This window comes from Buteo buteo, chromosome 12 (assembly GCF_964188355.1).
Source record: "Buteo buteo chromosome 12, bButBut1.hap1.1, whole genome shotgun sequence".
In the NCBI taxonomy this organism is placed as follows: Eukaryota; Metazoa; Chordata; class Aves; order Accipitriformes; family Accipitridae; genus Buteo; species Buteo buteo.
The window spans coordinates 139,539-160,705 of record NC_134182.1 but is presented as its reverse complement, the minus strand read 5'-3'; the positions used below and the strand labels follow the sequence as shown (position 1 = coordinate 160,705).

Here is a 21,167-nt window from a genome sequence, read left to right as displayed (position 1 = left end):
AACGCACTCACCCTCTCCTCTCCCAACATGGCGGCGCCCTATGCCGTACGGCGGCGTCATCGGGAGGCGCCCCCCGAACGTGGCGGCGCCCGTCGCCGTACGGCGGCGTCATCGGGAGGCGCCGGCTCGGCGATGCTGGAGGCGCTGGTGGCGGGCGGCGCGGAGGGGCTGGTCCTCGTGCGAGGTGGGGGGGGCGGCGGGGGGCTGGCGGGGGGGTTGGGGTGCCGGGGGGCTCACCCGTGTCCCCCCCGCCAGACAACGCCGCCTGCGAGGGTCGCAGCCTCCTCCGGGCCTTCGTCACCGCCGCCGTGCAGAGGTGGGGGGCTTAAGGGGGGGGCTGGGGGAAGGGGGGCTGGGGGGCTCAGCCACCTCCCCCCGCTCACCCCGCACCCCCCAGGGCCGAGCGCGTCCTCGTCGTCCTCTTCGACGTCCCCCGGGAGCAGTTCGAGGCCGGGCTGAGCCCCTCGGTGAAGGAGCAGTGAGTGCGACCCCCCCCCAGCCCCCCCCCATGGGCACCCAGTGGACCCCCAGAGAGCCCCCCATGGTCCCCTGTGGGCACACTGTGGACTCCCACGTCCCCCCAGAGACTCCCACGGGCACCTGTGGCCCCCCATAGCACCTCCGTGGCCACACAGCCCCCCCCCCCGGGCACCCAATGGACCCCCGTGATGGCCCGTACCCCCCCTACAGGCACCTATGGATCCCCATAGCATCCCCCCAGCCCCCTGTAGCCCCCCCATAGCCCCTCCCTAGCCCCCCCCCAGCTCCCCTGACCCCCCCCTTTCCAGGCTCCTGTACCGCGATGGCTTCACGGACCCCCTGGGCTGGAGTGGGCCGGACCCTGACCTGCGGGCGGGCGATTTCGGGGGGCTGCTAGCGGGGGGGCTCCCCCCGGGGGGGCCCTTGACGCTGGTGCTGGACTCGCTCAGCTGGCTGCTGCTGCGCCTGCCCCCCCCCCGCCTCTGCCAGGCCCTGGGGGCTCTGCTGGGGGGGGCCCCCGGCTCCGGTCAGGACATCTGGGGTCCCTTGGGGCGGGGGGGGGGGGGGGGCCCTGACACCGAGGTCCCCGTAGGGTTGGGGTGTGGGGGTGCCCCCACTTGGGGATGGGGATGAAGGGGGTAGCTCAGGCACTGGGGTCCCCAGGGGGTAGGGGGGCAGGGGGGCACCCCTAGATTGGGGTATGGGGGCGTCCAGGCATTGGGGTCTTCATCGGCTTGGGCCATGAGTGCCCCCCCAGTTGGGGTTTGGGGTACAGGGGGGGCCCCAACTGGGGTGTGGGGTGCAGGGGGGGCCCAGATACCAGGGTGCCCATAGGGTTGGGGTGCAGGGGGTCCTCTGGATCGGTGTGTGGGCCCCCCCCCCCGGACGCCTGTGCCCCCCTGCCCCCCAGCCCGCCCCTCCCGCCTGCTGGCGCTGCTGCACGAGGACCTGCACCCCCCCGGGCTGCTGCAGGCGCTGGGGGCCCTGGCCAGCACCCAGCTCATCCTGGGGGGGGGCCCCCCTGGCCCGGGCACCCTCCGACTCGCCAGCGTGCTCAGCCACCCCCGCAGGGGGGGTGTCAGGCAGAAGGTGGGTGCGGGGGGGCGGGGGCACCCACGCAGTCACGGTGGGTCACAGTGCCCCCAGTCGGGGTGCCCCTGGCCCCCCCCAAACCTCTTCCCCCCCCCCTTCCCCCCCAGGACGAGAGCTTCACCTTCCTGCCTGATGGCTCCCTGCGCGCTCTGGGGGTGCCCACCCCCCCGCTGGAGGAGGACGGGAGACCCCCCCCCGCGGCCCGGATGCCTGGGTCCCCCAGGGATTCAGGGGGCTGGGCCCCCTCCCACCCCCTCACCTTCCGCCTGCAGCTGTCTGCAGCTGAGCGGGCAGCACGGGCAGCTGTGCCCCCTCCGTACCAGCTCAGCCCCCCTAAGTGAGTCGGGGGGGGGGGAACCCCAGTCCCCTCCCAGTCCAGGGTCCCAGTCAAGACCAGTCTCCCCAGTAACCCGCTCCCCTCCAGGAGATCGACCCTCCTCCGGGCACCCGGGACCATCGTCTGTGCCCTGGAATCCCCCGAGGACGAGGACCCCGAGGACCCCGACGACGACCTGGACGTGTGACACGCCCCCCCCCCCCCCAGGTTTATTGTAGGACCTATGTAAACCCAGGGGGTTACTGTAGGACCTACGTAAACGTTTAGACCCCCAATAAAGCTGTCGCATCTCCCCCAACTCCGTGTGGTCACTTGGGGGGGGGTCCCTTTTAGGGGAGACACCCCAATTCGGCGTGGGGAGGGGGCCCGGACGCTGGGGTGTGTCCCCCGGGGGGGGACGACGACCCCGATTACAGGGAGGGGGGAAACAGGGACCCGGGGCTGGCGCTGGAAGGGGAGGCCACGCCCCTGCCTAGACGGCACACGCTCGTGGCCACGCCCCCCGAGGGATTCCCCCCTCCGCCACGCCCCTTCATCCCGGAGGCCGCGCCCCCTCCCTCCCCTCGGCGGAGGCCACGCCCCCGGCCGCCGCGCAGGCGCGGCAGACCCCGCCCCTCGCGGCCGGCCTTGGCGCCGCGCCCGCGCCCCGGAAGTGCTCGGCCGGAAGTGACCCCGGCGGCGGCGAGAGCGGCGGGAGGGGCCGGGCGGGAGCGCGATGGCGGCGGCCGGGGGCGCCCGCCGGTAACGGCCGAGCTCGCCCGACCCGCCGCGGCCGGGGACCGCCGGGGGCCCTTCCCCGGGACCGCCTCCCCCGCGCCTCCGGCGCCGCCGCCGCCCCCTTCTCCGGGCCGCCGCTACTCCCGGGGCCGCCGCTACCTCCGGAGCCGCCTCCCCCGCGCCGCCTTCCCCCGGGCCGGCGGCCGCAGCGGGGCCGGGGGTCCCGGGGCCGGCCCGGGGCTGGGGCCGCCGCCGCCCCCGGCGCGGGGGGCGCGAAGCTGGCGGAGCTGGGCCGGGCGGGGGGCGGCGGCGGCGGGGCCGGTGCCGGGATGATGCGGACCCAGTGCCTGCTGGGGCTCCGCACCTTCGTGGCCTTCGCCACCAAACTCTGGAGCTTCCTCCTCTACATGCTGCGCCGGCAGGTCCGCACCGTGAGTACCGGGAGCGGGGGGCCGCACCGTGAGTACCGGCGGGGGGAGATGGGGGGGGGAGGGCGGGCGGGCGCCGACTGTACCGGGACTTTGCGGGGGGCCAGGCCCGGCTGTGGGGGTTCCTGGTCCCCCCATTTCCTCCGGGGCCAGGGGCTTCCACATCCATCTGGGCAGTGGGGCCGGTTGGTGGGGGGAGGGGGGGCTCGGTCCATACCTCAGTTTCCCCAATGGAGCCCCCCGTCCCTCCGGCTTGAGGGACGCTGGGGGGGTCCCCAGCCAACGGGGGACAGCGCATCTGGGCTCCTCCACGTCCCCAAAGTGGGGGCACGCTGGGTGACCGCAGCCACCCTGGGTCCCTCGGGGGTTTGGGGGGGCGTTAGGGGGGGACCCAGACATCTGGGCGGGGGGGGTGGGGGCGCTGATGAGGAGCAGCAGGTGAGAGGTTTAATTTAGCCCCGGGGGGTGGGACGCCAGCCCCCCCCGGGGCTCGGTGCCAGCGGCCACCGTCCCGTGCCCGGCAGTGACGGCAGAGGGGACGCTGCCAGGATGTGGTGATAGGGGGGACGGACACCGGGGTTCTATTCTGGGCATTGGGGGGGGCGATGCTCTGTTACGGCTTGGCTGCCCTGCCCCACGGTGCTGGAGGGTCGGGAGGGGGATCTGGGGGCTGTCCCCCTCCCACTGCTGGCGTCCCTCGCAGATGTGACCGTCCCTTTCTCCCTCCTGGCAGGTGATCCAGTACCAGACGGTGCGATACGATGTCCTGCCCCTCTCCCCTGTCTCCCGCAACCGCCTCAGTAAGTCTGGGGGGGTCCCTGTGGGGTGTGGGGAGCCCCCAAACTGGGGGGTGGGGGGGCTGGGGGGTGGAGCAGGGAGAGCCCCAAAATGGGAGAGGTTCTGAGGAGGAAGGAGAGAAACAGACATGGTGTGTTGGGGTTCAGAGGTGTTAATGGGGACCCCCCCCAATTGGGGGGGCACCCTGACTCCCCTTGCCTCCCCCCGCCCTCCAGACCAGGTGAAGAGGAAGATCCTCGTCTTGGACCTGGACGAGACCCTGATCCACTCGCACCATGACGGCGTGCTGCGGCCCACCGTGCGCCCAGGAACCCCCCCGGACTTCATCCTCAAGGTCAGGGGGGACGTGGGGGTCCCCAGGGGCAGAGTTTGGGGGTCTCAGGTGCTGGGGTGCAGCTGAAGCTCCCGCAGCCCGAGGCAGGGGGTGTCGGGGTCCCACTGACACACACCCCACCCCACCCCCCGCCAGGTCGTCATCGACAAACACCCCGTCCGGTTCTTCGTGCACAAGCGGCCCCATGTGGATTTCTTCCTGGAGGTGGTGAGTGCCCCGCCCCCTGCCCCACCCTGGGGACCCCTCCCCGGCCCCGCCCTCCCCGCCCTGCCCCTCCCCGGCAGACCCCCGCGCTGACCCGCCCGCAGGTGAGCCAGTGGTACGAGCTGGTGGTGTTCACGGCCAGCATGGAGATCTACGGCTGCGCTGTGGCCGACAAGCTGGACAACAACCGCAGCATCCTCAACCGGCGCTACTACCGGCAGGTGGGCGGGGCCTGGGGCAGGGCTTGACCGATGGGGTGGAGTCTCAAGGGGTGGGGCCAGTGGGTGGGGTTAGGGCGGGGTGAGCCCTGGGGGTGGAGTAGCCTGGGGCTGGGTGAAATGGCCCGGGGGGTGGAGCCGCTGATAGGGGGCGGGGCTAGCAGGGCAGGGGGTGGGGCTGCCTGGGGGTGGAGCCACTGGTTGGGGGCGGGGCCAGGTCAGGAGGGCAGAGCTGCTGTGTGGCCAGCTGGTGGGCGTGGCTGGCCGAGGGGCGGGGCCTGACCCGGCCCCCCACCCCCCAGCACTGCACGCTAGAGCTGGGCAGCTACATCAAGGACCTGTCAGTGGTGCACAGCGACCTCTCCAGCATCGTCATCCTCGACAACTCCCCCGGCGCCTACCGCAGCCACCCAGGTACGGCCTCCCCGTCCCCTGGGACCCCCCGCCCTCCGCCCCAGAGCCCCCCCAGCCCCTCACCCCCCCTCCTCTGCCTGCAGATAATGCCATCCCCATCAAGTCCTGGTTCAGCGACCCCAGCGACACGGCCTTGCTCAACCTGCTGCCCATGCTGGATGCCTTGAGGTGAGACCCTGGGGGGCAGAGCACAGTCGGGAGGGCACAGCAGGGTCTGGGGGCTGTGCTGGGTGGGGCAGAGCATGGTTGGGGGTGGACTGAGGGCCAGAGCAAGATGTGGGGGGGCACAGTGGGGTTTGGGGGGTATCCTAGGGGGAAGAGAGGGGGGGTCTGGGGCCTGTCCTGAGTGGCACAGCAGGTCTGGGGGGGGGCACAGGGAGGCCCAGGTGCTGTCCTGGCGGGGCTTCGCTTGATCAGGGAGAACACAGTGGAGCCCAGGGGCGTTCCTGAGGGGCTCGGGGGGGGGTGCAGGGGGGCGCCCTGGATGGGGTGGGGGGGGCAGGTGGTGGGTTGTGGGACCCTGAGCAATCCTGATGTTGGGGTTTCTGCTGGTTTGGGGGTACTAGCGAGCTATTTGGGGGTCTCACGCTGCTCTGACCCCTCCCAGGTTCACAGCCGACGTCCGCTCCGTCCTGAGCCGCAACCTGCACCAGCACCGGCTGTGGTGACAGCAGCCCTGCCCCGCCCTGTCACCATCACCCCCACCGCTGCAGGGACGGGGACCCCCCCGGCCCCCCCCATGACGGACAGAGCCCACGCCATGGGGACCCCCCGGGGACTGTGCCAGCACCGTGGGGACCCCCTGTCCCGTGTCCCCCCCCTACGAGGGATGGACTATGCGCCAGGGGGGAACACACGAAGCTTCTCCCCTCGGCCGGTGGGGGGGAGCATGGAGCCACCTGCCCCAACTTCAGTGCTGGGGGGGCGCGGGGGTTGCCCCCCCACCGGATGGATGGATGGACATGGACAGACGGGTGCTGCCGGCCCCGCCTTCTTGTTTTTAAAAGACCTCGGTCCCACCTGCGGCGTCTCTGCCCTCTCTGTGTTTCGGGGTCCCTCTGTGTGTGTCCCCCAGCCTCACAGTGGGGGGGTGTGTGTGTGGGGGGGGGTCTCTGCATCCCCCCCTGCATCCTCCCCCAACACTGCTGCTGCCTGGGGGACTCCCCCGGCCGCCTGGGTGCCCTTTGCCTTTCCTGGGGTCCCCCATGTGCCCCCCCCCCTCCAGGCGCGGTGGTTCCGTCCGCGTCTGCTCCCCGCCCCCCTGGGGTGGTTCCGTCCGCATGCCAGCGCTGGCTCCGCCCTTTCGCCCCTCCGGCCACGCCTCCCCCTGCCGTCGCGGTTGGTGGTCACGTGGCGTCACTGTTTACCTCGCGACCCCGCCCGCCACGTGACTCACCCCCCCACGCGGTGACGTCAGTCACATGATGGCCGCAGCACCGCCGCGGATCCTTCCGCGCCGCCACCGCCCGGTTCCTTCCGCTCCCCCGCAGGTTCCACCCCGTTACCGGGCCTCGGCCCGTTCCTGTTCCAACCACCCCCCACCCCATCCCCCGCCGCCAGCCTCCCATTGCGCAACCGCCGTTGATGGGGGCGGGGGGGCCTACGCCGTTTCCGTACCGACGGAGGGTCCAGAGCGGCGAGCAATACGCGCCGTGCGCATGCGCCACGCCGCCTGCGCGGGCCCTGCGCCGAGCGCGCGGGCGCTACGCCGTCTGCGCGGGCGCTACGCCGAGTACGCAGGCGCGGCCGCCCCCTTCCCCGTCGCCGCGGGGCGGCGGCCTCTACGCCGATGGCGTGGCGCGCGCGCGCGCTGCGCTGTTGGCGTGGCGGCGGGGGCGGGGCCGCACCGGGAAGCGGGGGAGGGGCCGTATCCGTGCGCCGCGCACGCACCCTCCGGTCCCGGCCCGGTCCCGGTCCCGGTCCCGGCCCCGACCAGGCCCAGGCCCCGGCCCCGGTCCCGACCCGGCCATGAAGTTCCTGTACAAGGAGGAGCACCCGTTCGAGAAGCGCCGCTGCGAGGGCGAGAAGATCCGCAAGAAGTACCCGGACCGCGTCCCGGTGAGGGCGGGGGACCCCCCGGGACACTCCCCGCGGCACCCCGGGACCCCCCGGCACCGCTTGGGGAGCCCGCCGAGACCCCCCACTCCGAGGCACCCAGGCGTCCGGGCGCAGCCCCCCCTCCACCCCCCGTGACAACACCTCCTCCCTTCTCGTTGCACCTTGGGGACCCCCCCGACAGCCGACAGCCCCCCCCTCGAGACAACCGCCCACCCCGGGGCGTCCGGGACCCCCTTGGGGACCCCTCCAGAACCCCTCCCGGAGCCGCTCCCCGCCCCCGTCCCCCTTCCACATCGCTCCCCCCCGCCCAGGGCTGACCCGGGGGGGTCCCTGCAGGGCCGCACCCCTCCATGCTGTGGGGGTTCCCGTACCCATCTTCCCCCCCCACTCCCCGCACAGGTCATCGTGGAGAAGGCGCCAAAGGCCCGAATCGGAGACCTGGACAAGAAGAAGTACCTGGTGCCCTCGGACCTGACAGGTGGGGGGGGGGGAGGGGTCGTGTGTGGGGGGGAGGGGTCTTGGGGGGGGGGCGGCTGGGGCGGGGGTGTCCCTTGGTCCCCCCCTTACCGTGCCCCCCCCCTCCCCCGCAGTGGGCCAGTTTTACTTCCTGATCCGGAAGCGGATCCACCTGCGGGCAGAGGACGCGCTCTTCTTCTTCGTCAACAACGTCATCCCCCCCACCAGCGCCACCATGGGCCAGCTCTACCAGGTTGGGGGGGCGGGGGGAGCCGGGGGGGGAGCGGGGCACCCCACGGACCCGGCTGGGGTCCTTTGGGTGCCCCGTGGAGCTAAGGGCGGGGGGGGGGGGGCAGGTACCTGTGCACGGTGGGGGGAGTATATGTGCTGGGGGGGGAAACTGTACCCGGGACACTCCTGACCTCCCTCCCATGCCCCACCCCCACCCCCCCGCAGGAGCACCACGAGGAGGATTTCTTCCTGTACATCGCCTACAGCGACGAGAGCGTCTACGGGGCCTGAGCCCCCTCCGGCCCCCCCCCGGCCCCCCGCGGCCCCGCGGCTTCGGCCTCAATAAACGCGACGGAGCCGCCGAGCGGCCTCGGGACTCCTTTGTGCGGGGGTGGGGGGGGGGGGGACTACAACTCCCGGCGTGCCCCGCGCCGGAAGGGAGGGCGTGGGCTGGGGCGAGGGGAGGAGTTTGCGCATGCGTGAGGCGGCGAGGGGCGGGGCCCGGCAGGCGGGGGCGGGGCGGGGCGGGGCGGGGGCGGTGCGGAGCGAGGCGGCACCGGACGGGAGCGACGGACGGAGCCGGGGCCCGACCCCGCCGCGGGGCCGCCGCCATGGCCGAGCCCGGCCCCGAAGGTACCGGTGCCGGGGGCAGCGGGGGGGGGGGGGAGCCGGACCAGAGCACCGGCGGCAGCGAAGGGGGGCCGGGACCGGGAGCACCGGGAATGCCGGCACGGGGGTGGGGGGGAACGGGAGTACCGGTGGCGGGGGGGGCACGAGGGGGGAGCGGGAGCGTTGCGAGTGCCGGCACCGGGGGGAACCGGAGCACAGGGGGTGCCGGCACAGGGCGGGGGGGGGAGCGGGAGCACCGGCACCGGTGGAGGGGGGGGGGCACGAGGGGGCAGCGGGAGTGCTGGTACCGGTGGGGGGGGGGAGCTGGAGCACCCGGGCTGCCGGTAGCGGGGCGGGGGAGCCGGAGCACCGAGAGTGCCGGCACCAGGGGGTTACCGGGGCCGGGAGGGGGGGGGATCGTGAGCCCCGGCACTGGTTGGGAAGGGGGGGGGGGGCGGCAGCCGGAGCGGCGGGGGAGATCCGGGACAGCGGGGAGAACTGGAGCACCGGGAGTGCCGGCACCGGCGGGGGGGGGCGGTCCTCCCGGGGGAAAGCGTGGCCGGGAGCGCGATCCCGGGACTGGGCGGGGGGGGGGGGGTTGTGGAGTATCGGGAGCAGCACCGGGGACTCGGGGCCCCGGGGCGCACGCTGGTGGGGGGATGGGGACTGGAACGTGCCCCGGGGGGGGGCGGCGGGGGAGGAGAACCCGGGGGGGGGAGGTGGGGGGTGCTCCGGGACCAGCGTGACCGGGAGGCGGCGGCAACGGGGGGGGGGGGGGGGAACGGTCCCGGCACCGGGGCGGCCGCGCCCTGAGCTCTCGGTACAGGGGGACGCTTCCGGGGAGGGGGGGACACGACACCGCTCCGGGAGCGGGGCTGGGGACCCCCCCCACCCCCCCGCTACCCCCGCCCCGGGGCCCGCCGTGACCCCCCCTCCCACCTCCACAGACCCGCTCCCGAGCCTGAAGGCGGAGACGCAGGTGAGGGGGGAGGGGAGCGGGGGGAGGGGGGGGGGCGACCGGGGATTACCGGGAGGAGGGGGGAGGGGGATCCCCGTGGCCCAGGAGCCTCCCCGGAGGCTCCCCCCCCCCCGCCCCGCGGAGGCCCGGGCAGGCGGGAGCGGTGGCCGGCTCCTCCCGCCGGGCCTTAACCCCCGCCGCGCCGCGGGGCCGGTACTGGGGGGATGGTGGTGGTGTCCCGGTGCTGACGGCCCCCCCCTCCCTCCCCGGTGCCCGCAGCCCCCCGAGAAGCGCCGCCGGACGATCGAGGACTTCAACAAGTTCTGCAGCTTCGTCCTGGCCTACGCCGGGTACATCCCGGCGGCTGCCGAGGTGAGGCCCGGGAGGGGGGCACCGGGGGGGGGGGGGGGGGGTTGGCGTGGGTCGCGGGGGGGGACCCAGGCTCGGCGCCGCTCCTCGCCCGGGGCCTCCCGCCCCGTCAGACCCGGCCCCCCCCCCCCGCCGCGGGGGGGGGCCCCCCTCGCCCCGGCCCCATCTTGCCTCGGCGCCTACAGCTCCCGGCGTGCCTCGCGCGGCCCCGCCCCTCCCCGCCGCGGGGGATGCAGGGAATTGGAGTCTCGGCCTCCCCTGGGACTACGAGTCCCGGCGTGCCCCGCGCGGCGCCGACATTTTGGGGCGGGCGGTGCTGGTGGTGGGTGACGGGAGATGGAGTCCGGGGAGGGGGGGGCTAGGGCAGCCCCTGGGATGGGGGGAGTTTGGGGTGCCCCCCACCCCCCCAAGATGGGGGTGTTGGGGGACAAAGGTTTGGGGCAGCCCCCTAGGACTGATAGGGAGATAAGGAGGTCATGGGGGGGGGTTGGGGCAACCCCTGGGATGGAGGTCTTGAGGGAGGTGGGTGGCTCAGGCCCCCCCCCCCCCCCCCCGGGACAACAGCGATAGGGGGCTTTGGGGGCAGCCCCCCATGATGGCGGGGGGCTCGGGCACCCCCAGGAAACGGGGGTGACAAGGGGGTTCAGAGCAGCCCCCCGTGACAGGAAGAGCGCAATGCTGGGGCGGGGGGGTGTCCCGTGTGTTGTCCCCCCCCTCCCCTAACCCCCCCCTCGCCCCCCAGGAGAGCGGCTGGCCGTCGTCGGGGCCCAGCTCCCCGCTGGGGCCGGGCCGGGCGGAGGGGGGGGAGGGCTGGGGCTCGGCCCCCGCCGCCCTGCGCACCATCGAGACCTTCGTCCGCAAGGCCAAGTCCTCCAAGAAGCGGGGTCTGGGGCGCCTGGCCCCCCCCGAGAGCGCCCTGCTGGACAAGATGCGCCTGAAGGACTCCCTCTTCGACCTGCCGCCCCCCCCCGGCGCCCCCCCCGCGCCCCCCCGGCGGCGGGAGCGGCGCAGCCGGCGGGGGGACCCGGGGGGCCCCCGGGGGGGCCGGGGGGAGCCTCGGTCCCGCATCAAGAAGAGCAAGAAGCGGCGGTGGAAGAAGGGGGAGCGGGAGGGGGCCAAGGCCTCCCCCAGCGAGACGGACTCGGAGGAGGAGCCCGCCTCCCCCCCGCCCCCCCCGCCGCCCCCCGAGGCGGGGGCCGAGCCCCGGGAAGCGGGGGGGGGCAAGCTGGGGGGGGGGGGGGTGTCCAAGGAGGGCGGCAGCACCGAGACCAGCCGGGACGGGGACGGGGACGGCAGCTCCAGCGAGGGCGAGATGCGGGTGATGGACGAGGACATCATGGTGGAGTCGGGTGAGCGGGGGGGGCGCCGGGGTGGTCGGGGGGGGGCCCCGTTGCCACAGCTTTGGAGGACCCCCACGCCCTCACTACCCCCCCTCCCCAAGCCCCTGGTACCCCCCCCAGCATCCCTCCCCGTTCCCCCCCCCCCCCACCAAGCAGGGTGATCCAGGGCCGGGTCGGGGGTCCCCCCGACCCTTCCCTTTCAGGGTTCCCCCCCCAATTTTGTTGTGTCCCCCCCCCCAGGCGACGACTCCTGGGACCTGATCACCTGCTACTGCCAGAAGCCCTTCGCGGGGCGGCCGATGATCGAGTGCAGCCAGTGCGGGACCTGGATCCACCTCTCCTGCGCCAAGGTCAAGAAGAACAACGTCCCCGACGTCTTCTACTGCCAGAAGTGCAGGGAGGGGCCCCGCCGCGCCCCCCCGGCCGCCCCCCGACCCGGGGGGGACGCCTAGCGACCCCCGACCCGGGGGGGTGAGGCGCGCGCACACACACACACACACACACCACCTCCCCCCGTCCCGATCCACACAGACCGGGGGGGGAGGGGTGTTGGGGGGGGGCTCAGGGATGGGACTCAGGAGGTTTGGGGGTCCCTCACCCCCGGGGTTGGGGGGGGAGCTTGGGGGTCCTTTACCCCAGCCCACAAGGTTTGGGGGAGCCTCATCCCCCCGGATGGGGGGGCGGTGGGGGGACACCCCCCCGGGACAGGGGGGGTTAGTGGTCCCGTAACCCAGGTCACGAGGTTTGGGGGAGCCTCATGTCTCTTCCCCCCCCCCCGAGGACAGAAGGAGTTTGGGGGGGACCCTCACCCCCAGAACAGATTTGGGGGGCCCTCACCCAGGCCACACGGTTTTGGGGGAGCCTTGCTGCCCTCCCCCCCCAGGATAGGGGAGATTTGGGGGGGGACCCTTATCCTGCGGGGGTCCTGGGACTCAGGAGGTTTGGGGATCCCTCTCCCCAGACCACGAAGTTTGGGGGGACCCTCACCCTGACTCCCCCCAGGACAGAGGAGGTTTTGGGGGGGGGACCCTCACCCCCGGGCCATGAGGTTTAGGGGGGGTGTCCCAGGACTCAGGGGGTTTGAGGGGCCCCAGGCAGTGGGGGTGTCCTTGCCCTGGGATGTTTTGGGAGACCCCCGCCCCAGGACAGAGGTTTGGGCCCCCCCCCCAGGTGTACAGTCAGGCTGTAAATAGAGGGGGGAAGCGGTTTTTCATGTGTGTTATTTTTTTAAACTTTTATTTCCCTACACCCCGCTTTTTCGGGGGGGGGGGGCCGCCCCTCCCTTCCCCTCCCCCCGCGGTTTGGGGGTGTTGGGGTGGTTGGAGCATCCCGGGGGGGGAGGCACCCCCAAAACGGGCCGGGTCTGTCCCGGTGCCCCCCCCCCCCGAGGGGGTGGGGCGGGGTTTGGGGGATCCTCCCCCCCCGCTCCTTCCCCCCCCCCCCCCTTGTTTTAAGAATAATATTTTGGAGTTCGCGTGGGGGCTGCAGCCCCCTCCTGTAAATAAACGGCGCCGCGGCCTTCGTACGGGGGGGTCAGCGTCCCTCTGTCCGGCTTCGGCACCCGGGGGGGCCTCCTCACACCCCCCACCCACCCACGGGGGGGGGCTCCTGTCCACTACCGTCCTCCCCCGTCGCTGTCCCCGTCCCGGGTGGTGTCCGAGCCCCTCTCCGCGCTCCCTCCCGGGGGGCGGGGCGGGGCCACTGCGGGGGCGGGGCGGGGGCGGGGCCGCGGCGAGGAGCGGGTCGCCATAGCGACGGGCGCCATTTTGGCTCCGTCCCAGCCGGCCGCGGGCGCCATCTTACGGCGGGGCGGCGGTGGCGGCGGTCCCGTCCCGGGGGCGGGGCGGGGCTCCGCGCTCCGGTTCACTTGCATCTATTAGCGTAGCGGGGGCGGCGCTCGGCCGTTAACTACGTTTCCCAGCGTGCCCCGCGCGGGGCGGCCCTGCCCGGCCCATGACCTTGGCGGGGAGGGGCGGGGGGGACACCGGGACGGGCCCGGGACACCGGAGGGACGCAGCGGCGGCGGCGACATGAGGGGAGCGGCCGGGCTGGGGCTGGGGCTGCGCCTGCTCCGCCGGGCCCCGCCGGGGTGAGCCCCGGGAGTTTTTGGGGGGGCCCGGGGAGGGCCCGGGGGTGGCGGGGGCTGGGGGGCGGGGACCCGGGTTTCAGGGGGTTTTGGGGGGGGGGGGTCCCAGCCCTTGGGGAGGGCACCGGGATACGGGGGGGCGGGGGTCCCAGAGCTCCGGGAGGCTCCGGGGGCTGGGGGGACTCCGGGGGTCCCGGGATTTTGGGGGGCACCCAGCTCTTGGGGGGGATCCCAGTACTTGGGGGGGGGGACGGCCCGGTTAGGGGGACCTCTGGCTTTGGGGGCGTCTGGGGGGGGGGTCCTGGGGCTGGGGGAGCCCCGAGACTCGGGGGGTCGGGGTTTTGGGGGACTTGGGGGTTTCGGGGGGGTCCCAGGACTTTGGGAGCCCCCCCCCCCCCGGTGTGGGCGGGATGGGGCTGTTTGAGGGAGGGAACACCGGGGTTTGAGGGGGTCTGGGGGGTTCCCGGGCGGGCCGCTGTGAAACCCCCCCACTTCATCCCCAGGGTCGGTGGGGCCCGGCTGCAGAGCACGCATGGGGCTGAGGTAGGGACCCCCAAAAACCATCCCCGCCGGGATACCCCCCCCCTTCCCTGGGATCCCCCCCCTCCTTGTGATGTCAGAACTGGGGCAAAGGGCGAGAGGCGGAAACTGGGGGAAAGGTGATGGGGGGGGCCCTGGGGGGGTTCCCGAGGGTTTTGGGAGACCCGGGGGGGGGGGTGTGGGGAAACCCTAGGCAGGGTATCAACGTGTAGGGGGTCTTTGGGATTGTTTGGGGGGGGCGGATTGGGGTTGGTGTGGGGATTCTGAGGGCTGGGGTTCCTGGGGGGGAGTATGGGGGGATTTGGGGTTACAGGGATGGTTTGGGGGCCCGGGGGGGGTTTGGGGTGCTCTCATCTCCCTCTGCAGGCCGTGCTGCACAAAACTGGAGCAGTGGCAGCAGCGGCTGCAGCCCCCCCCAAGGCCCAGCCTGCCCTGGAGGTGAGTGGGGGGTCGGGGCGGGGGGGGGCAGCCCTCGGGGCGGTGGGGGAGGCACCGGCTGCCCCCTGATATTTCCCTCATCCCCAGGAGTCCAAGTCATTCGCCGTAGGGATGTTCCTGGGGCGGTTGAACACGGAGCAGGTCTTCCCGTACCCCTCAGGTAGGGGGACCCTGAAATAATTGGGGGGGGGAGCAGGGGGAGCAGCCCTTTATTTTGCACACACACACACACCCCCCGTGACCCCCCCCACTGTCCCATAGCACTGAGCGAGGAGCAGGAGCAGACGCTGCAGGAGTTGGTAGGACCCATCACCCGCTTTTTTCAGGTGCAAAGGGGGGATTTTGGGGGTGACTCCTCCGCGGGGGGCTGCACCCCCTTTCCCAGGGATCCTGGGTCTGGGGGAGTGCTTTGGGGGTCCCCCTGCCCTGACACACCCCACCCCCCCACCCCACAGGAGGTGAACAACCCGGCCCGTAACGACGAGCTGGAGCGGGTAGAGGATGCGACGATGCAGGGGCTGAAGGAGATGGGGGCCTTCGGGCTGCAGGTGCCCCCTGAAATGGGGGGGCTGGGGCTCTCCAACACCCAGGTGAGCCCCTTCAGCCCCCCCTGGGACCCTTGTCTGCCCATGGGGACCCCCTTCAGGTGTCCCCAAGGCCCTGGGGACCCTCTGTGCTTCTGGGGACACTTGTCAGCCCCCCTAAGCTCCCTGAGGACACCTTCAGCCACCCCTTGAGCCCATGGGGACCCCCCCAGCCCTCCCTCAGCCCCCAAATACCCTCTCATCCCCTTGGGGACTTCTTTCAGCCCCCCCCCCCCCCAAGACCCCCTATGCCCTTGGGGATACCCTTCTGATAACTCCAGCCCCCTCGGGCCCCCCTTCTCCCCCTTGGGAATGCCCTTCAGCCCCCTCACAGAGACCCCCTCTGCCCCTGGGACCGCTCCTCAGCCCCCCCCCTCTTACTCTGCCCCCCCCCCCCTCAGTATGCCCGGCTGGTGGAGATCGTGGGCCAGCACGACCTAGGGGTGGGCATCACGCTGGGAGCCCACCAGTCCATCGGCTTCAAGGGGCTGCTACTCTATGGGACCCCCGCCCAGAAGAAGAAATACCTGCCCCGCCTGGCCACCGGTATGGGGACGTGAGGGGGTGGTGGTCTGGGGGAGCTGGGGACCCCCCCCCAACCCCTCCCTGTGCCCCCTCAGGGGAGACGGTGGCGGCTTTTTGCCTGACGGAGCCGGGTAGCGGCTCGGACGCCGCCTCCATCCGGACACGGGCGCAGCCCAGCCCCTGCGGCACCTTCTACACCCTGGACGGCAGCAAGATCTGGATCAGGTGGGGCTGGGGGGGGGCCCGGGGAGGGGTCTGAGTACTCATGACCCATCCGCCGCCTCACACCCCCTCCCCACAGCAACGGGGGCCTGGCCGAGATCTTCACGGTGTTCGCCAAGACGCCACTGCGGGATGAGGGGACGGGGGAGACGAAGGAGAAGATAACGGCGTTCATCGTGGAGCGCGGCTTCGGGGGGGTCACCCAGTGAGTGGGGGTCCATGGGGGGGGTGTTTTGGGGTGCTGGCTCCCCCTGTCTCACCCTGACACCCCCCCCACTTCCAGTGGTGCCCCCGAGAAGAAGATGGGGATCCGGGCGTCCAACACGGCGGAGGTTCACTTCGAGGGGGTGCGGGTCCCAGCTGAGAACGTCCTGGGGGTGCCCGGGGGGGGCTTCAAGGTGGCCATGAACATCCTCAACAACGGCCGCTTCGGGATGGCTGCCGCCATGGCTGGCACCATGCGGGGGGTCCTGGCCAAGGCTGTGAGTAACCACAGATCCCCTACGACCCCCAGAACCCTCTGGTGGGACCCCCTCAACCCCTTCCCCCCAGGACCCCTCTGTACCCCTCTCCGTGCCCCTGGGGGTCCCTCAGACTCCCGCATACCCTCCCTTGTGACTCCCTCAGGACCCCTCTGCATGCTCTGACCCCCCCCAGAACCCTCTTAGGCCCCCCAGACCCCTCTTTACCCTTACAGGAACCCTCTGTATCCTTGCAACGCCGCCCCAAGACACATTCATACCCCTCTCTGTGCCCCTGGGGGTCCCTCATGCCCCCTCAAGACCCCTCCATGCCCCAATGACCCCCCGAGGATCCTCTGTCCCCCAAGACCCCCCTAGAGCCTGCCCCCATCCCCTTGGGGACCCCTCCCCATCCCCCTGGAGCTCCTTTCCTTCCTCCCCAGCAGCACGGGGGGCTCCTGGCCAAAACCATGAGGCCTGGGGTCCCCCCCTGCCCCTCCTCAGCCCCCCCACCCCGGTGCCTCTCCCCCCAGGTGGAACATGCCACCAACCGCACCCAGTTTGGGGACAAGATCCACAATTTTGGGGCCATCCAGGAGAAACTGGCGCGGATGGCGCTGCTGCAGTATGTCACCGAGGTGGGCGCCGGCGGAGAGGGCCTGGGGGGGCACTGGGTGTTCCCTGCCCCCCCCAGCCCCCTCAACCCTCCCCTCTGCCCCCCAGTCCATGGCGTACATGATCAGCGCCAACATGGACCAGGGAGCCACTGACTTCCAGATAGAAGCGGCCATCAGCAAGATTTTCGGCTCGGTGAGGGACCCGGGGGCGGGGGGGGGGGGGCGGATGGGGAGGCTGGTTTTGGAAACCCCCCGAGGGGGGTTTGGGGGTATCCGGGGGGGGTCTCACTGCTCTGCTCGTGGTAGGAGGCAGCTTGGACCGTGACAGACGAGTGCATCCAGGTGATGGGAGGGATGGGCTTCATGCAGGTGAGTGGGACTCCTGGGTTGTGGGGCTGCCCCCCGGGTTATGGGGCTGCCCCACAAGTTGTGGGGTGCCCCCCCAGGTTGTGGGGACCCCCCCAAACGCTGCCCCTGCCCCGCAGGAGAGCGGCGTCGAGCGGGTGCTGCGAGACCTGCGCGTCTTCCGCATCTTTGAGGGCACCAACGACATCTTGCGCCTCTTTGTCGCCCTCAATGGCTTCCAGGTAGGGGGGCTGGGGAGCGCTGGGGGGACTGAGGCGGGGGGGTCGGGGTCCTGGGGGGAAGGTGGGGGGAGCATTGGGGGGCTGAGGACCCCCATCCCTGACTGCCCCCCCATTTGGGGATGCCCATCTGTGCCCCACCCCAGGCTTGGGATCCCCACCCCTGACCCCCCTCCCGGGGGTTTCCCCCCTTTTCCGCCCCCCAGACTTTGGGGGTACAGCTCCGGGGGCTGCAGAAGGCCCTGAAGAACCCCCTGGGCAATGTGGGGGTCCTGGCTGGAGAGGTCACCCGTCGCCTCCGCAGGTACTGGGGGGACCCCAACCCCACCTGCCTCCCCCCCATAGCTGCCCCCCTTTTCCGGGGGGGGGAAAGGCAGTTTAGGGAGGGGGCTGACTTCTCTGCCCCCACCCCCAAGGAAAGCTGGGCTGGGCTCGGGGCTCTCCCTGCACGACCACGTGCACCCCGACTTGCAGGAGAGCGCCCAGAAGGTGAGTGGGGGGACTGGGGGGCACCAGTGGGGGGGCCGGGGGGGACCCCGCCATGACACACCACCCACCCCACCCCGCTGCAGACCCTGCAGTGCCTGGAGCTCTTCGCCGAGACAGCCGACGCGCTGCTGCTGAAGCATGGCAAGAAGATTGTGGGTGAGTGGGGAGCTTGGGAGGGCCCCCGGGGGGTGGGCTTGGGGGACCCTCCTTAACAAGGGGCGGGGGGCTCTGCCCCACTCCTGGGGGCAATTTGGGGGTGCTGGCGGGGGGCTGCCTTCGTTGCTGGAGGGGCCGGGGTCAGTTTGGAGGTGCTGGGTGCTCCCCTCACCCCTGGGAAGTTCAGGGGTGGTTTGTAGGTGCCAACGTTGGTTTGGGGGTGCTGCCCCCCCCATCCCCTCTCTGTCTGCCCCACAGATGAACAGTTTGTGCTGAAGCGTGTGGCCGACAGCGCCATCGACATCTACGCCATGGTCGTTGTTCTCTCCAGGTACTGGGGGGTCCGGGGGAGTTCAGGGGGGCCCTGCCGCCCCCTGCCCCCCCCCCCCCCAACGTATGGGGCTGGCTCAGCTTCCCCCCCATCCCTCCCCAGGGCGTCACGGTCCCTGGCCATGGAGCAACCCACGGCGCAGCACGAGCGGCTCCTCTGCGACACCTGGTGCCAGGAGGTGAGGGGGGGTTTTGGGGGGACTGGGGGGGTGAGACTGGGGGGGCCGGTGCCACCCCCAACCCCCCTGTTGTGCCCCTCCAGGCCCACCAGCGGGTTTTGGCGACGCTGCGGCCGCTGCCCACCGAGAGCTTCCGCAACCTACGGGGCATTGCCCGGGCTGTGGTGGAGAGCGGGGGGGTCGTTGGGCCCACCCCCCTCGGCTTCTGACACCCCACCCCCCCCAGCCCCCCCTGGGACCTCAACCCCCAATCCTGGACCCCCCAAGTGGAGCCAGACACACCCCCCCCCAGCCCTGGACCTTCCAGTCTGGTCCTGGACTCCCCCAACTCACTCCCAGAGTCCTCAGCTGGAGCCTGGACCCCCCCCCAAGTGGACCCAAAAATCACCCTTTTATCGCCCAACCCCATCACCTTCCCCCTCTCCCAACTCTGTCTACTGCCTTAACCCTGCCCCCCCCAGGGCAGGACACCTCAACCCCCCCCCTTTTTTTGGGGGGGCACAGCTTTGCTCCCCCTTGGGAGGGCAGGAGCATTGACACTCCTGGGGGGGCTTTAGGCTACCCCCCAAATCCATCATGGAAGTTTGGGGTGCCTTAAGGAAAGGCTGTTTCAAGGGTCCCCCTGCCTGTGGTGGTGGCAGTTTCGGGGACACCCCCCCCAGAGGGTCTGGGGATGCCCAGTACCACTGGGAGGGGCTGAGCAGCCTGGGGGGGTTCCCCCTGCTTTGAGGGTGTCCTGCCCACTTGTTGGGGGGTCTCCCTGCTTTGGAGGGACTCCCCTTGCTTGGGGGGGCCCTGTCTGTTGTGTGCCTAATTAATTGCAGCTGCTTAATAAAGGGTGACTGTGAGACCCCCCCCTTCTCCCTCCTGCATCCTCGGGGGGGGGCTGGGGGGGCCCTGGGACTCCATTTCCCACCATGCCCCGGGGGGGGGGCGGGGGGGACCCTAAATCCCCCTCTAAGCCGCAGCTCAGCAGGGATTAGCCCGGGCCATGGCGCTGGGACGGAGGGGTGAGCGTGGGGCTCGGGGGTCCTGGGGGGACCAGGCCAGGGGGCTGGGGGGTGCCTGGGGGTCCCTGACCCATCTTGGGGTGCCCAGAGGCGAGACCTGGGGGGGCACAGGGAGTCTCTAACCCATGCTAGGATCCCTGGAGGGGGGAGTTACAGGGGTCTGTGTCCCGTGGGGGGGGTTAAAGGGGTTCCCTGCCCTGTGCTGGGGGGTCTGAGAGGGTCACAGGGGCGTCCCCAACCCATGGTTGGGGCCTGGGGGGGGGGCAAATGGGGGACTCTGACCCACATTGAGGGTGCTGGGGGGGTTACAGGGAGTCCCTGACCCACACAGGGGGGTTGGAGGGGGGGACGGTCCCTGACCCATGTTGTGGGCTGGGGGGGGCTCACGGGGAGTCTCTGACCCACAGTGGGGGGTCCAGGAGGGCCCTGACCTGCCCCGGGGGGGTCACAGGGGGTCTCTGATGGATATTGGGGGGCACCGGGGGGGGGGAGGCCCTGACTCACACTGGAGTGCTCAGGGGCTGGTGCCCTGCGGCTGCTGGAGGAGGCCCTGGGCCCCCCCCCCCGGCTCCGGGCGCAGCAGCTCCTGGGGGTGCTGCAGAGCCCCCTCTTCCAGGCCCTGCTCGGTACGGGGGGGGCATGGGGGGGCCATAGGGGGGCGGGGGGGGGGGAGGGAGGTGGGGGCTGGGAGTGGGGGGGGGGGCTAGGGGGTGGGAGTGGGGTGGGGGGTGATGCGGGGTCACTGGGTGGGGGGCCAATTCGCTGTTACTTAAGAGCGGGACGGTTGAGGAGGGGGATTTGGGGGTGTTGGGGGGGGCACAGCCCCTGACACCCCCCTGCCCCGGTCCTGCAGACATCCAGGAGACCTACGAGGCGACAGTGGCGGAGGCGCCCCCGCGGTTCCGGGTAACCCCGACACCCCCCGACAGCCCCCCGGTACCCCTCCGGGCTGTTGTGTCGCACACCCTGTCACGCTGCGGGGGTGTCCCCGTGTCGCCGCCCCCCCCCGGGTGTCACACACCGTCCCCGTGTCGTCGCCCCCCCCCCCCGGGTGTCGCACGCCCGGTCGGGCTGTTGCTCAGCCGCCGTGTCAGGGTGTTGCGCGTCCCCGCGGGGTGTCCCCCCCCCCCGTCACGGTGTCGGGGTGTCACCCCCCCCCAAGGTGTGTGTGTCCGTGTGTCTGTCCTCCCCCCCCCCCCGGGCTGCTGCACCCCCCACCCCCGTCGGGGTGTCGCCCCCCCCCCCCGGTGCCGCCCCCCCGCTGACGGTGCCGGCTGTCGCCCCCCCCCAGCTCCTCCCGGGGGCGGCAGGGGAAGGGTTAACCCCCCCGCCCCGCCCCCCGCCCGGCTCCGCTCCGGCTCCGCCGCCGCCGCCGCGTCCCCCCCGTCCTCCGCCCGCGGCCTCTCCTCGCCCGCCCGCCCCGTCCCGTCCCCGCTCCCCCGCTCCCCCCTCCCCGTCCTCCCCCGCCCGCCGCTCCCCCGGCCCCGCTCCGACCGGATCCCGCGGTACCGCCGGGGCTCCGGGGGCTCCGGTCCCCCAGCCCCGCCGTCCTCCATCCCCGGTCCTCCATCCTTCATCCCCCCCCCCCCGCCCCCCCGCTCCTCCGTCCCTCCATCCCTCCATTCCCCGGTCCTCCATCCTCCGTCCTCCATCCCGCCATCCCCCGGTCCTACACCCCCCCACCCCCCACCCCCCACCCCCGGTTCTCCATCCTCCATCCCCGGTCCTCCATCCTTCATCCTTCATCCCGCCCCGGTCCTCCCTCCATCCTCCGGTCCTCCGGCCCCCCCTCCCCTCCCCAAGCCGCCGGTTCTCCAGCCACCCCGGTCCTCCTTCGCCCCCGGCCCCCGCTCCGCCGCCCCCCCCTCCCTCCCTCCCCCCCCCCCGCCCCGTTCCCATCCCG

General features: G+C 72.4%; 5 protein-coding genes across 5 annotated transcripts; all 5 read left to right on the top strand.

The window, feature by feature from the left end:
• Positions 1-25: 25 nt before the first annotated feature.
• On the top strand, positions 26-2,317 carry ELP5 (elongator acetyltransferase complex subunit 5). The gene is made up of 7 exons (XM_075042260.1): positions 26-184; positions 256-316; positions 398-478; positions 789-1,006; positions 1,391-1,569; positions 1,680-1,909; positions 1,997-2,317. Exons 1-7 carry the CDS (start codon positions 28-30, stop codon positions 2,094-2,096), a joined length of 1,026 nt encoding a protein of 341 aa, XP_074898361.1. The 5' UTR covers positions 26-27; the 3' UTR covers positions 2,097-2,317.
• A 257-nt stretch (positions 2,318-2,574) lies between these two features.
• Positions 2,575-6,045, top strand: CTDNEP1 (CTD nuclear envelope phosphatase 1). Its single transcript, XM_075042239.1, has 8 exons — positions 2,575-3,057; positions 3,788-3,854; positions 4,068-4,186; positions 4,322-4,393; positions 4,495-4,611; positions 4,911-5,022; positions 5,106-5,190; positions 5,630-6,045. The coding sequence occupies exons 1-8, from the start codon at positions 2,956-2,958 to the stop codon at positions 5,688-5,690; spliced, it is 735 nt and encodes a 244-aa protein (XP_074898340.1). The 5' UTR covers positions 2,575-2,955; the 3' UTR covers positions 5,691-6,045.
• Positions 6,046-6,833: 788 nt separating this feature from the next.
• GABARAP (GABA type A receptor-associated protein) lies at positions 6,834-8,129 on the top strand. Its single transcript, XM_075042238.1, has 4 exons — positions 6,834-7,080; positions 7,480-7,558; positions 7,671-7,789; positions 7,993-8,129. Exons 1-4 carry the CDS (start codon positions 6,991-6,993, stop codon positions 8,056-8,058), a joined length of 354 nt encoding a protein of 117 aa, XP_074898339.1. The 5' UTR covers positions 6,834-6,990; the 3' UTR covers positions 8,059-8,129.
• Positions 8,130-8,293: 164 nt separating this feature from the next.
• PHF23 (PHD finger protein 23) lies at positions 8,294-12,568 on the top strand. Its single transcript, XM_075041986.1, has 5 exons — positions 8,294-8,400; positions 9,324-9,355; positions 9,614-9,706; positions 10,446-11,052; positions 11,284-12,568. The coding sequence occupies exons 1-5, from the start codon at positions 8,379-8,381 to the stop codon at positions 11,493-11,495; spliced, it is 966 nt and encodes a 321-aa protein (XP_074898087.1). The 5' UTR covers positions 8,294-8,378; the 3' UTR covers positions 11,496-12,568.
• Positions 12,569-13,013: 445 nt separating this feature from the next.
• On the top strand, positions 13,014-19,109 carry ACADVL (acyl-CoA dehydrogenase very long chain). Its single transcript, XM_075042236.1, has 20 exons — positions 13,014-13,132; positions 13,633-13,672; positions 14,036-14,107; positions 14,195-14,267; positions 14,369-14,433; positions 14,563-14,697; positions 15,093-15,237; positions 15,312-15,441; positions 15,518-15,643; positions 15,722-15,920; positions 16,433-16,537; positions 16,623-16,709; positions 16,823-16,885; positions 17,002-17,103; positions 17,307-17,404; positions 17,517-17,589; positions 17,673-17,745; positions 18,004-18,076; positions 18,179-18,254; positions 18,338-19,109. The coding sequence occupies exons 1-20, from the start codon at positions 13,074-13,076 to the stop codon at positions 18,461-18,463; spliced, it is 1,920 nt and encodes a 639-aa protein (XP_074898337.1). The 5' UTR covers positions 13,014-13,073; the 3' UTR covers positions 18,464-19,109.
• The last annotated feature ends 2,058 nt before the right edge of the window (positions 19,110-21,167 follow it).

Bases quoted from the DNA above. Each gene is read 5' to 3' on its own strand.
- PHF23 (XM_075041986.1), top strand. From the start codon at position 8,379: ATGGCCGAGCCCGGCCCCGAAG. The intron at 9,356-9,613 runs GTGAGGGGGGAG...CGGTGCCCGCAG, and splicing joins GCCTGAAGGCGGAGACGCAG to CCCCCCGAGAAGCGCCGCCG. The intron at 11,053-11,283 runs GTGAGCGGGGGG...CCCCCCCCCCAG, and splicing joins GGACATCATGGTGGAGTCGG to GCGACGACTCCTGGGACCTG.
- ACADVL (XM_075042236.1), top strand. From the start codon at position 13,074: ATGAGGGGAGCGGCCGGGCTGGGGCTGGGGCTGCGCCTGCTCCGCCGG. The intron at 17,405-17,516 runs GTACTGGGGGGA...CCCACCCCCAAG, and splicing joins GTCACCCGTCGCCTCCGCAG to GAAAGCTGGGCTGGGCTCGG. The intron at 18,077-18,178 runs GTACTGGGGGGT...ATCCCTCCCCAG, and splicing joins ATGGTCGTTGTTCTCTCCAG to GGCGTCACGGTCCCTGGCCA.
- ELP5 (XM_075042260.1), top strand. From the start codon at position 28: ATGGCGGCGCCCTATGCCGTACGGCGGCGTCATCGGGAGGCGCCCCCC. The intron at 479-788 runs GTGAGTGCGACC...CCCCCTTTCCAG, and splicing joins AGCCCCTCGGTGAAGGAGCA to GCTCCTGTACCGCGATGGCT. The intron at 1,007-1,390 runs GTCAGGACATCT...CCTGCCCCCCAG, and splicing joins GGGGGGGGCCCCCGGCTCCG to CCCGCCCCTCCCGCCTGCTG.
- GABARAP (XM_075042238.1), top strand. From the start codon at position 6,991: ATGAAGTTCCTGTACAAGGAGGAGCACCCGTTCGAGAAGCGCCGCTGC. The intron at 7,559-7,670 runs GTGGGGGGGGGG...CCTCCCCCGCAG, and splicing joins GGTGCCCTCGGACCTGACAG to TGGGCCAGTTTTACTTCCTG. The intron at 7,790-7,992 runs GTTGGGGGGGCG...ACCCCCCCGCAG, and splicing joins CCATGGGCCAGCTCTACCAG to GAGCACCACGAGGAGGATTT.
- CTDNEP1 (XM_075042239.1), top strand. From the start codon at position 2,956: ATGATGCGGACCCAGTGCCTGCTGGGGCTCCGCACCTTCGTGGCCTTC. The intron at 4,187-4,321 runs GTCAGGGGGGAC...ACCCCCCGCCAG, and splicing joins CCCCGGACTTCATCCTCAAG to GTCGTCATCGACAAACACCC. The intron at 4,612-4,910 runs GTGGGCGGGGCC...CCCACCCCCCAG, and splicing joins ACCGGCGCTACTACCGGCAG to CACTGCACGCTAGAGCTGGG.